General features: G+C 49.4%; 4 protein-coding genes across 4 annotated transcripts; 2 read left to right on the plus strand and 2 right to left on the minus strand.

Moving 5' to 3' along the window:
- Positions 1-411: 411 nt before the first annotated feature.
- Positions 412-1822, minus strand: EJ05DRAFT_464717 (uncharacterized protein). The gene is made up of 2 exons (XM_033742755.1): positions 1605-1822; positions 412-1551 (listed from the first exon to the last, which is right to left on the minus strand). The coding sequence occupies exons 1-2, from the start codon at positions 1698-1700 to the stop codon at positions 634-636; spliced, it is 1014 nt and encodes a 337-aa protein (XP_033600285.1). The 5' UTR covers positions 1701-1822; the 3' UTR covers positions 412-633.
- Positions 1823-2639: 817 nt separating this feature from the next.
- Positions 2640-4163, plus strand: EJ05DRAFT_439189 (ankyrin; the record flags this gene model as incomplete). The annotated part of the gene is made up of 1 exon (XM_033741862.1): positions 2640-4163. A coding segment is annotated over one exon (1524 nt), but the record flags the coding sequence as incomplete, so codon positions are not given.
- Positions 4164-6056: 1893 nt separating this feature from the next.
- EJ05DRAFT_368343 (NAD(P)-binding protein) lies at positions 6057-7957 on the plus strand. Its single transcript, XM_033741123.1, has 3 exons — positions 6057-6494; positions 6549-6737; positions 6788-7957. The coding sequence occupies exons 1-3, from the start codon at positions 6430-6432 to the stop codon at positions 7767-7769; spliced, it is 1236 nt and encodes a 411-aa protein (XP_033600287.1). The 5' UTR covers positions 6057-6429; the 3' UTR covers positions 7770-7957.
- Positions 7958-9575: 1618 nt separating this feature from the next.
- Positions 9576-12367, minus strand: EJ05DRAFT_438719 (cell division protease ftsH; the record flags this gene model as incomplete). The annotated part of the gene is made up of 2 exons (XM_033741845.1): positions 9576-10399; positions 10450-12367. The coding sequence occupies 2 exons, from the start codon at positions 12365-12367 to the stop codon at positions 9576-9578; spliced, it is 2742 nt and encodes a 913-aa protein (XP_033600288.1).
- Positions 12368-12445: the final 78 nt, after the last annotated feature.

Raw genomic sequence — 12445 nt, forward strand, 5'->3', positions numbered from 1 at the left:
AGAGGATCGCAGTGCCGCTTGGATCGAGGGTCCATGGATGTAATAGTTAGGTTCATAGTACAGTCCACGGTTGGACTAGCAACCTTTCAGACCCACCCGTAGCATTTCCCACCGCAAGGATAGTGAAGATCGTCAGTGGAGCTGCTCACGCACGCGGGAACGTCCCATTCTAATTTCGCGAGCTTGTTAGGAACAAATTTGCGGTTCTATTGAACCCTGGAAAGAGATTGGAGCAATAACATTTGAACAATGAAGTTCCTACCACAGTCTTGGCTACGAGCCTGTTGTGAACGCATGGAGTTGGCATCTCGTTTGGTTATACCGCTTGTACTCAGTGCACATCTTCACGACGATTGTCTGGCATCTTACATACAATGTCACTGGTGTAATGCTTATGTGCATACGTTTTATTGCATATTAGCCTAGCCGTACGGCCTAGCTCTCCCGGACGAAATTGAAGCTTGCATGCCTGACTACTGCCCACGCACGCGCTGGGTAAGTAAGACATCGAGCTTGAATTGTTATTGTGCAAATTGAATCGCCCATCTGCGTGCCTGAGGACTTTAGTCAAGGAACAGTTGAGAGGTATGCGGACCTGAGACACAATATGGTATCATGCGCAACGCTACGGGGCTACCATATAAGTGGAATCATATTCGCTTTCCCTCTAACACTCTCCTGACCCCATGTACAGATCCAGAATTGTCTTGTGCCTATGGCTGTCACGCCAAGGTTCACTGTTACGAACACCAAACCGCAAGCCACAGTCCAATTGACTACATTTCCGCGTGGTGCGGATAGGATGGTTAGACTAGTGTATATTAAGACCTCAAAGAAGTAATGAGGCGTTACAGACATGGAGAACGTAGGATGTGTCGGACGAGTGTAGACGACTGATGAACCGGGGTATCTAGGTAAACTGTAGAGATACTTGTGCGTTACGTATTGCAGTCCAGAAGCAAGCAGAAATAGAGGTATAAAGACGACGTTACGGCCACTTGGTGTGATGACATAAGTGATTGATCGGCCAGCTCCTGACATTTGTTTATCATGTTGCAGGTGATGGAACCTCTCCTCCTGGATCATGGTTGGTATGCCCTCGATCCAGATAGCCAGCCCGATGCCGACGTAGAACAACAGCCCGAGCGCCCAGTGCCCTACCCACATGGTCGACTTCGATGAGCGTGAGAAGACGAGGCTCTCGTAAAGACGGCGCGATCCCTGAACGCAGAGTAGCATCCAGGCGAGCACAATGCTTTCGAAGCTCATGGCTGGACGACGGCTGGAAAGACTTGCATGTTGGGCTATGTTATTAAATATTGATCCTTGGGTCAAGAGCTGTTGCGCCCATACTAAAGAGCCAACTACAGAGACAATGTAGAAGTGTGTAAAGTAGTTGTGAGGCACACGATAGGCAGCGAGACGGTCGAGGATCGCAATATAGTGATTGGCACGGTTCGAAGATGCGTCGATTGGAGGTACGACAGACGAACGAGGACCATACGCAAGGAGTCGATTGCGTAGTAGAGGAATAGCATACACCAAGAGTACCTATTCATGATCAGGGCCTCGGGGAATCGGTCGAGAACTCAAAGAACACTTACAAAGGCAGAGCCGGCCAGGAAGGCCGCACGTATCGCAATGGCAGGATCTATCCCAAGCGGAAGAACATTCACTCTACGAGGGGCTGGGTCGGCCATGTGTCGAGATCGATTGCAACAACGCTAGGTTCTGAACAAGCGCATGGATGTTTCATGCTGTTTATACACGAAGCGTTAAGAGTTTCAATGGACGAGGTGTCAACACTTAAGATATGGTTTGGTATTAGGTGGTTAATTACCACGGGAAATCTCTGGGTAGATAACGTTAGAGTTCCAAGGTAGAGGCCAAAGGCGCGCTAGTGGCTGCCTGCTCAGCTTGAACTTCGCTCTTGAGTCTGTTGGCTATCATCCCCTACACCAAACACACCTACGACGAGATCTTGCCCGACTCCAATCCATGACCGCGCCATCATCGGAATTTATAGCACTATCTCCTATCGTCTACACGTAGACAGATATACTCGCAGGCGCGTCGCCACTGCGCATCCTTAAAATAATCGGACCGTCTGCATATTACACGATGTACGGAGCAGAGAACGTGCTCGACATCACATCAATACGAACGCTATGCCTGAGAATGACACGAACGACAATGCCACGGCTCCTCATGGCACCAATATCGACGACACTTCAGGAGACGACGACGTAGAACAGCACACACATAAGATCATCCCAGTCAGTCTATCCAGTGCGATTGACGTAACAGCATCAGGCAATGCTAGACAGATTGCTAATATCAGCGGTATTCAGAGCGCACCAGAAGAGACCACGCATGACTCGGAAGCGGAAACTGAAAAGCTGTCTGATGTCGATGCAGAGACCGATGAAGATGCTGTGGGTTCTTCGATACAGGACGAAGAGAGCGAGACAGAGGATGCTAGCGGACAACGAGTCACGCGAGCTTCTGTCGAAAAGCCATCGCACGGAGAGAACGAAGCAGACGAACGTAAAGACGAGAGGGCGAATGGACGCGATTCCCATGGTAGTCCGTCAAGCTCCACACGGCGACGAAAGAGCTCTGGTGCAGCTTCGAACGCCATGAGTTGGTCAAGCAGTGCGCAATTCAAAGAGGACACGCGTCGAAGTCCAACCGAGGCCACGAGTTCACCACGGCCTCGTAATGCTTTTTCACCTTCAGTGGCTTCTGGGCGACGCGATAGGAGCAATTCTATACCAGAATCTCGAAAACGGAAAGCGCGAGACGAAGGACATATCCGTAACCTTGAACCTCCTAGGCAGCGTCACAAAACAGATGGCGCTGTACGCGAACTTTCAAATCCTCGGCAACAACAGCCACAGTCAAGCCTGTCGAGTACGACAGCTGCATCCCGACAACACAGACGATCTGCTTCCACGCAATCTGCAGTGCAGGGTTCTTCCTCCACTCAAGGCCGAAAGCGACGCGATGCTTCTAATCTTATTATCAGTACGCACGATCATAGAGCTTGGTCTTCACATTCTAGTTCGGATGAAGACTCTTCTCCTCGTCGACCCTCGCAACCGAAGCTCCAGCATATGCGCCTCAAGAGATCATCCCATAGATCGCTCACCTCACCTGCAAGGACGATGCCAAAGAAAGATACTGACAAATTCGGCGCAACCAAGCTTGCACGAGAAGCTGAGCGAGGTGACCTCAAATCAGTCATTGCCGCGTACAACGAGAAAAATGACGACTTGAATCGTCCTGATTTTGCTGGATTCACACCACTCCAGAAGGCCGCTCTCAATGGGTATGATGACGTCGTAAAGTTCCTCATTGACAAAGGGTGCGACACGTCATGCCAATCAGGTGATCGTGATACTCCACTTATTGATGCGGCGGAAAATGGCCATATCGAGGTTGTGAGGCTCTTGTTGCGTCAGGGGAAAGTTAATCCACATCATCAGAACAAGAAGGGTCAGCGCGCAATCGACGTGTTGAAAGACGGTAGTGACTTCGAGGAGCTTGAGAAGGAACTCAAGGAAGCTATGTTGAGGGAGGCCGACACGAGCGCAAACAAGGAAGAAGACAAAGCCAATCTACCCAGTAAACAAGCATCAAGTCTGCTCTACAATGAGTATAACGTTGAGACTATGAAGGATAAAGCCGCTGAGGGCAATGTGCAGCTTGTCGGGGAGTTGCTTGAAAGTAGAGTAAAGCCTAACATAGCTTGCGGGATTGCTGCTGCTCGTGGAGGTCACGATGATATCCTCAGTCTATTCCTTGCTGAGGGACTGAAAGCAGACCCCGATCCCGCCAAACACAGCGAAACCTACATGACAGTCGCCATCGGGAGAGGTCACCTCAGAGTCATAGAGCTTCTACTCAATCAAGAAAATTTCGATCCGACACGAGAGAATCGTGAAGGCCTCAATTACTGGCAGTTGGCTGAACAACGACGGGGTCCAAAATGGGAACAAGAGCGGAGCCTACTGAAAGAAAGGTACGATGCATATTTGAACAAGAGAAGCCCTAATAGATCACGAAAACATGCTCCTGCTTCATCAAACTCACCACCGCCCGCTCGAACGAAGCTAGCACGCCGATCGTCGCCGCAGCCAACCGATCGATCATTATCCCCTGTATCTGCGAAGCATCGTCGATCACAAATAGAGAAGCAAAGTGTTGAAGCGCCTAGAACTAAAATGTCATCTAACAAAGAGTACTTGAATCAGCGCGATTACAAACGAAGGCGCCGTGTAGTTGACGAAGAATCTTCGGAAGAGGACACGAAAGATAATCGGCTTTTGAAAAGAGTTGTTTCGAAGGACCGTGCCGCAAGCGAGGGTGAACACGAGCGATCAAGCAAGCTACAGTCGCAAAAGGTTACCGAGCAGCGGAAGAGTTCCTTGAAGCCTTCGAAGCAATCAGAAGCCAAATCAGATGACAGTGATGTCGAAGCTCGTGCGCGAGCTCAAAGAACAGGACGGCAGCGAAGGTCCGCTGAGCCCTCAACATTCGCCATTACGCGGTCTATTCAACCTACACCAGACGCAAGCTCAGATATTGAGTCGCGGAAGATAACCAAAGGGAACACAGTCTCTGGCCCGGCCAAAGTCAAGAGTGAGCGTCCGGACTCGCCAGCCTTACAAGGCAGGACTGATAAACAATCTTCCTCCCGCGACTTTGGTGCGCCGAGTGAATCCCGTAAACCGAAGCCGTCATCACGAACCCCATCACCAGTACGAGAAGCTCGATTTGCTGAAGCGAGAAGGAAGGAAGAAGAGCTGCAACGCGAAGCCGACAAAGCTCGTCTCAAGAAAGAAGAAGACGAAGCTAGGCAGAAAGAAGAAGCCACCCGAAAAAGAGAAGAAGCAGAAGCTCGTAAGAGGGAAGAAGCAGAAGCTCGTAGGAGAGAAGAAGCAGAAGCTCGTAGGAGAGAAGAAGCAGAAGCCCGCGAGAGAGAAGAAGCAGAAGCTCGCAGGAGAGAAGAGATCCGGCTTCAACAAGAAGAAGATCGTCGCCGTGAAATCGCTGAACAGCAACGTGTCGCCAGGCTAGAAGCTGCTGCTGCCCGCATCGCACGATTGGAAAAGCTACCCCCTACTCTAAAAAGTGCATGCGAAAAGGGTCTAGATCGTCCAGTCTACTTCGACAACGACACGATTGGTATTATACCCCTCTGGTTCCCCGTATATGTCTTTCCTAGTCAATACATAAATCCGACGTTGACGAGCGATGATATGTGGATGCATTCGTTCCAATGTGTGGGCATCCTGGGTCTTCCAGAGCTGGACATCTCGGAGTTTTTCCCAACTTGGGAAAAATACACAGTTACAGACCGCCAACGAGACCACCTAGTTCAAAGCTGGGACATGGCGCCCCTTGCACAAGAACTGCAGTATCCGGTACCCGGTATGGCTAGTTTTAATTGCAACGAAATCGAGAACAAAATCTCCGAAACCCGCGGCAAGTTCAAGACCATGAACCCCTTGTATTGGATCAAATTTTCAGACTTCGAACGAGAGCTTCGAGATGGTGGGAGGGATCTCGCATACCAGACGAATGGCACAGTCAAATCTGAAATTATAAGTGATGAATATCCGACCCTCGAAGCTTTGGAAGCGAACCCTAATGGTTCCACACTTGAGCAGACACTCATGGAATCAAGTTCTCGAGAACGAGCGAAAAGAACTCGAGACCAATTACGCGCACACAAGTTTCAGCCCGTTCAAGGCATACACACCGGAGAGATGGTACCCAAGACTGGCTCGGAAGTCAAGACCGTCAACGGTGTCAAAGGTCTCAATGGTAACACGAGCTCACGTGGCACTAACGGAGCGTCGCTGAAGCCCAGGAAAAGCTTAAAAGATCTGATCAGGGACAGTACTTCTACAGTCTAGTTCGATGCCTGTGTAAGAACGCTTCGCACTGTATGTCTTTGTCTGCGGGCCTTTCTGAGTCTAGAGAGTATATACCTTCCCACTTCGGATGTGATCATGCCAGTAGCCAAAAAACGAATTCCAACTCATCTTGTACAAACACACCTTGTTTAGGAGACTTTTGACATCAAGGAATTGGTGTGTACATTCAATATGTGATAGATAACACAGCGGGCGATCGATGACTAAATATGACACCCTTGTCGACTCGCCTGATCCACCTACGGAAGTAGGTGAACTACTCGTCGGGTCGTACCACCATTCAGATCTGACCCCGCACTAATAAGGGATGGATATATTTACGATTTACTAAGGCAGCTTTGTTCGAGTGATGTAAGACCCCACTAAACACGGGTCAAACGCCGACAGAGGGCGGCTTTCAAATACCACTTCTTTCTTTCACTTTCTTAGGCCATTGCACCTCCTCCATCATCTGTATCGCAGAACTTATACCTCAAAAACCACAATGTCTAGTCCCCCTCAAACAATTCGATGGGGAATCCTCGCTACGGGTGGAATCGCTCAGACCTTGTGAGCCTACATGTACGCAGCTAAGGTATGAATTAAACCTAACGTCGGCTACAGCACCCGCGATCTCCTTGTTGATCCTAGCACCCGTGGTGTACACAATATCAAGCATACAGTCGTAGCGGCATCGTCCTCCTCCTCCACTTCTCGTGCCCAGGACTTTCTGGAAGAGGTTGGTGCGCCATCTGATGCGAAAGCCTATGGTTCCTATGAAGAATTTGTCAAAGACCCCAATATCGACATTGTGTAGGTGTCAAAGGCTTAGAACAGATAATCCAACAACTGACACATTGTAGCTACGTAGCAACACCGCACAGCCACCATTATCAAAACGCCCGATTGTGTCTAGAAGCGGGCAAGAATGTTCTTTGTGAGAAGGCATTCACCGTGAATGCTGCACAGGCGAGGAAACTTGTTGATATAGCTAAGACCAAAAACCTCTTTCTCATGGAAGCAGTCTGGACACGCTATTTTCCCCTAAGTATCTGGGTTCGCGAGACGATCACATCCGGAAAACTCGGTCCTATTGCACGTGTGACAGCAGATAATAGCATGGCACTTAACCCTGAACAGAATTTTCCGGACGGTAAACACAGGATGGTCAATCCCGACCTAGCTGGTGGAGCTCTACTCGATCTTGGCATATATTCACTCACTTGGCTCTTCCAATCTCTATATACTACACAGGATCCAAAAGAAAGACAGAAACCGGTGGTGCAGGCGATACAGAAGATATACACAGGCCCGAACGTTGACGGTAGAAGTTCCGACGAACACTCTTCCATTGTCATCAGCTTCCCAAGAAGCAAAGATGCTGGTGGCGATGCCCATGGGATCGCTACAACCAGCTTGGTCGTTGCAACTGATCCTGTCCCTGGGGAGCATAGCATACCGTCGATCCGAATCCAAGGACCAAGAGGGGAGATACAAGTCTTTCCACCAGCGTTTCGGCCTACGAGGGCGAAGCTGATTATATCAAATGGCCCTGATGGGAAGCCGGTGGTAGAAGACAAAACTTTTCCCCAGCCTGGTCCAGGTTCTGGCAGTGGTTGGACCAATGGCTTCGGTTCGGACCGTAATGCAGAGGGTGAGGGTCATGGTATGTTCTGGGAAGCAGACGAAGCAGCCAGGTGTATTCTTTCTGGACAACAAGAAAGTGCAACGCTCAGCTGGGACGAGTCTATCATTATCATGGAAACCATGGACAAGGTTCGTGAGTATGGGGGGAGTAGATTTCCAGAGAAAATCGAGACACTGGATTTTCCAGTCGCACTTTAGGAGTCACGAATCTCCTGAAGGTCCTATGAATTCTCATAGGTTGTTTTCTCTTGCATATAAGGCACACTATCGTAGTGCATAGTGCATATATATCCGAATCATGTTTAGTTCTCAATCTAACTTGACCTCTGGGTTTGGTCCCTGTCTACCTAGGTAGCCTAGGTTATAGGTCAGAAGCAGGGCTTGAAGCGGGAGATCACGCGATCACCTCAGTGGCTGTATTCAAGTACATACTTTCAAGGATCAAGGACTATGAGGATCATGAGATAGTCTGATATAAGTAGAACAGATCTTGGAGCTAAAGTAGAACAACATCGTCTACGCGGTGTGCTGAAGAACAAGGTCGTCATGATAGGGAGATAGAGCAAGCCGTAGCCTATACTCGCAACACTTCAATTCCTATAAGCATCTTCTGCGCAATCATGTGTGCCTCTGTGCCACCATCCCGTGACATGTCTAGATTTAAAGTACTGTTTGGTCTCGCTTGGGTCAACGAGCAAACTGCAGCATTCGCGAGCCGCTGTTCATCGACAGAAAAGGAGTAGTCTGGAGCTGGCCATTTGAGATCCGAAATTGGCTACCCAGATCTTCCCACGCCTGCATTTTACATTCATAGAAGGCAGTCTAGCCCAAGGTACCTAATTATGGCAGAATATTACTAACTTTCTCTACAACAATGCTGAAATGAACAACAGGACACACTTCCTTTAGGTGACTTGCTTGTTCAGCAAGCATTCCTCGCGATTATCTAAGAGGAGCATCGAATTTTCCCACCCGACAAGACTACCACGAGTTCGGAGCTGACTATGAACGGAGTCATATAAGAGCTCCGTGCACCCAGTTGCCATAGTGGATGTAATTCAGCTTTGCCTCTACATTGGTGAGCATTATTCGTAAGTGGTCAGGCTTTACATCGTCTAGGATGATGCAGACGAGATGAATTCCCAGACAAAGTCCCTGGCTAACGTTTTCCCCCTCGCCAATCTTATCATCTTCTTAGTACGTGGGATGCCACTGATATAGTAGATTCACCAATTCCTGGCGTAAACACAGAGTGGCCGGGCTGGCGCTCGTAAATGCCACTTGCAAAAGCGTTGTCCTACCACACTGCATGCTACGCTTCAATCCCGTGTTCAGCCTCGCACATGAAGAAGTTAGTCTTGCAAAAAGAAGAGCTGCTCATACGGAAAACACATTCATAAGGATTTTGATCTTCCGTAGGGCTGTAGCGGGGGTTTTGTGCAATAGGACTGCTCCTGAAATTATGCGAACGAGTAATATTTCTTCTTCTTTTGGCAATCACTTCTTTGAATTCTAGAGCCGGCAGTGGAGCACAAGGCAACCACACAATACAAGAGCAATGCCCTCAAGTACGACAGATTGGAATCAAGCTACTTAGTAAGATATCTTCAACGCGTTCGCCGGATTCTGAATCATCGGAAAACCCCTTGTAACTCCTCAAAGCGCGAAACTCGGAAAGCCAGGATTTCGAGAAGGCTCTTGAGTTGAATGGATATTGTAAAAGGGTGCCTGTCGACTGCTACTTTCTCCCGTTGTCTGCGTTACCAGGACAAGCGACCCAATTCTCGTTCGCTCGGCTTCAAAGGTACGCATTCAACACCGGACTATTACGGCTAAGAATAAATCTTCTCTATGCGTATTGTCAATTGATATGTACAATTCCTGTTAACTCGCGCATGCTAAATCGCCGGCGAACCGTCTACCCAGAGTACCTACATAGTGAACAGTCAGTTGAGTGGAAATTAAAACCCCCGCTCAAGATATATATATCTCAGTCGCGAGCAACTATTGCCCCTTGAATAATGTCGGCTCTACGGTTCCTGGCGCCGGAGGTGCATCACCTATTTCACCACCATCTTTTTTTCCTGGTCCGCTTGGTTTCGGCGTGTTCATGTCACTTCCCTCGCGGTCTCCTTTGCTGCCGAAATACTTTGACCATTCGCCCTTGTCGGGGAACGGTCGTTCGCCCAGTAGCCGTATCATGTCATCGCGGACAAGCATTTCTTTAGAGAGCAGCTCTTCGGCGACTAGGCCGACCTCTCTCTTCTTTTCTGTGAGCAGGTCGCGACACTGCTTGTAAGCCTCGTCAACGATGCGACGGACTTCTGAATCTATGTTCTTTGCTGTCTCCTCGCTAAAAGGCTTATGCAATTGACTTGACGGGTCATCTTCGAAGTAAAGGTGCCCGACCTTTTGTGTCATGCCCCATTTGGTCACCATAGAGTTTGCCATTAGTGTCACCTTCTTGAAATCGTCACTTGCACCGCTTGTGACCGTGTCGAAGTGCAGTTCCTCGCTTACCCGTCCACCGAGGGTCATTGCCATGCGGTCCATAAGTTGGTTGACGTTCATGAGGTAGCTGTCACCGTTGGGTAGGTATTGAGCATATCCGAGAGCGCCTTGACCGCGGGGAATGATCGAAACCTTCAGGAGTGGGTCGGCCCACTCAAAATACCAGCCGCAGATAGCATGACCAGCCTCGTGGTAGGCGACTGTCTTCTTCTCTTCAGGGGAAAGCACAAGAGACTTCTTCTCCATGCCGACGATGACGCGTTCGATGGCTTGTTCGAAATGTGTCATGGCAACACTGTCGGCACCAAAGCGGGCGGCTAACAAAAATATTAGCAAAATATTAAAAGGGCGTAGAACCTTTACTGACCAACTAAAGCAGCTTCATTTACACAGTTGGCGATGTCTGCTCCAGAGAACCCTGGCGTGAGAGTTGCGAGCCGGCCCTCCAGATACGGAAGGTTTTCCGAGGTTACAATCTTCCTCAGGTGTACGCCGAATATTTGTTTCCGGCCCTCGAGTGTTGGCTTATCGATGGCGATATGTCGGTCGAAACGGCCTGGACGCATCAAAGCCTTGTCTAATACATCGGGTCTGTTAGTACCCGCTAGGACCACTACTTGTTCGGATGTATTGAAACCATCCATCTCGGTAAGGATTTGATTTAGAGTGCTTTCACGCTCGTCGTTGCCACCACCGAAGTTTTGTTTTGACCTGGACTTGCCAATAGCATCGATCTCATCGATAAAGATGATACAAGGCGTGGTCTTCCGAGCATTCGCGAATAGGTCGCGCACGCGCGACGGTCCAACACCGACAAACATCTCGACGAACTCTGATCCACTGACGCTGAAAAAGGGTACACCAGACTCGCCAGCGGTGGCCTTGGCGAGCAACGTTTTACCAGTTCCTGGCGGACCTGAGAGAATTGCGCCTCGAGGGATCTTCGCACCGAGCTTCTGGAATCGGCTAGGCTCTTTGAGGAAGCTCACAAATTCCATGATTTCCACCTTTGCTTCGTCCATGCCTGCGACATCGCTGAACTTGACTTTGATGTCTGTTTCATGATTGAACTTCTTGGCTCGACTGCGGCCCATACCGAAGATACCTCCTTGACCACCTCCAGCTCCTGATGCCGCACGCCTGGATATGAGCAGTAAAGCTCCGACGAAAAGCAACGTAGGTCCGAAAGAGAGTGCTAGATTTTGCCATGCGCCTTCGCTAGAATAAGCGATGGGTATGCGTTCGCTCTGGGGAATTCCAAGACTGTTCTGGGCTTCGTCCATCTTGCGTTCGAAAGCTTCTACGGAGCCGAGTGTGATGCGATATGTAAAATTTGGGTTGGCGGCGGGGGAGTCGGGGTGCACTTGAGCAACGAGATTTTGATGAAGATGTACCTTAGCTACTGTTCCGTTCACAATTACAATCTTCTCCACCAGTCCCTTGTCTAGGAACGTGTTTCGAAACTCTTGCCATGTGATTTCACGGCCCATCTCTGTGGGCATGAAGAGACGGTATAACATGTATGCTGATATACCTGATATTAGGAACGTGTTCAGGTCGAAGTTGAATTCTGGCTGGCCTTGTGAACCCTCTTTCTTTCCCTTCTTGTCAGATGAACCCTCTTTCATCCCCTGTTTGCCAGATGAACCTGGGCCGACTTCGTGAGGTCCAGACTTTTGCTCTGCTTGGCTATCTTTCCGTGTATTGTCGTAGAATATATCTTTGCTTAGCTCTGCGGTCCTTTGTTTTCCGAACTTTGTTATTAGACGAGAAATTTTGGCGACGTCACCCATCGTCATGTTTTCTGCATCGACCTTGCCCATTGCTTCCTTGAGTTCCGCAGGTATACCCTCCCTCTTCATCCGGGCGATAGTCGCATCGATAACTTTCCGCATGCCCTTGGGAATCCCTCTGTTCAGTTTGCTCACTATCTTCTCGAGTTGTTCCTCCTCTTCAGGAGACAGGCTAGCCATATTGCTCTTAGAGTTCTTGGCGGCATCGTGCTCTCCAGTCTCAGGCTCTGCTGCTGGTTGCCGCTCGTCTGCATTTTCGCCATCCTGCTTGGAATTGTCTTTTGCTGCTTTGTTTTTTGCCTCTTTGTTCGTCTTTGGTGGCTGCGGGTCTTCAGGCTGGACGGACGCATACCACCGCTGAGATTGGGGCGCACAAGGACAACGAGGCGCGATAGGTATTCTCCGAGGTCGATGATGACTTCGCGAAGTTATTCGAAGATAATTGCGCGATAAGTTAGCTACCTGGCCAGAGCGGCGGAGGACGGAAGACATGGTGGTATGAGAAGGAGGGAGGACAGAAGAGAGGAGGGGTGCTGAATGATGTCAGTGAGACACCATACAACGAGGCAA

The sequence above is a fragment of the Pseudovirgaria hyperparasitica genome (genome assembly GCF_010093815.1).
Source record: "Pseudovirgaria hyperparasitica strain CBS 121739 unplaced genomic scaffold EJ05scaffold_8, whole genome shotgun sequence".
NCBI lineage: Eukaryota > Fungi > Ascomycota > Dothideomycetes > Acrospermales > Acrospermaceae > Pseudovirgaria > Pseudovirgaria hyperparasitica.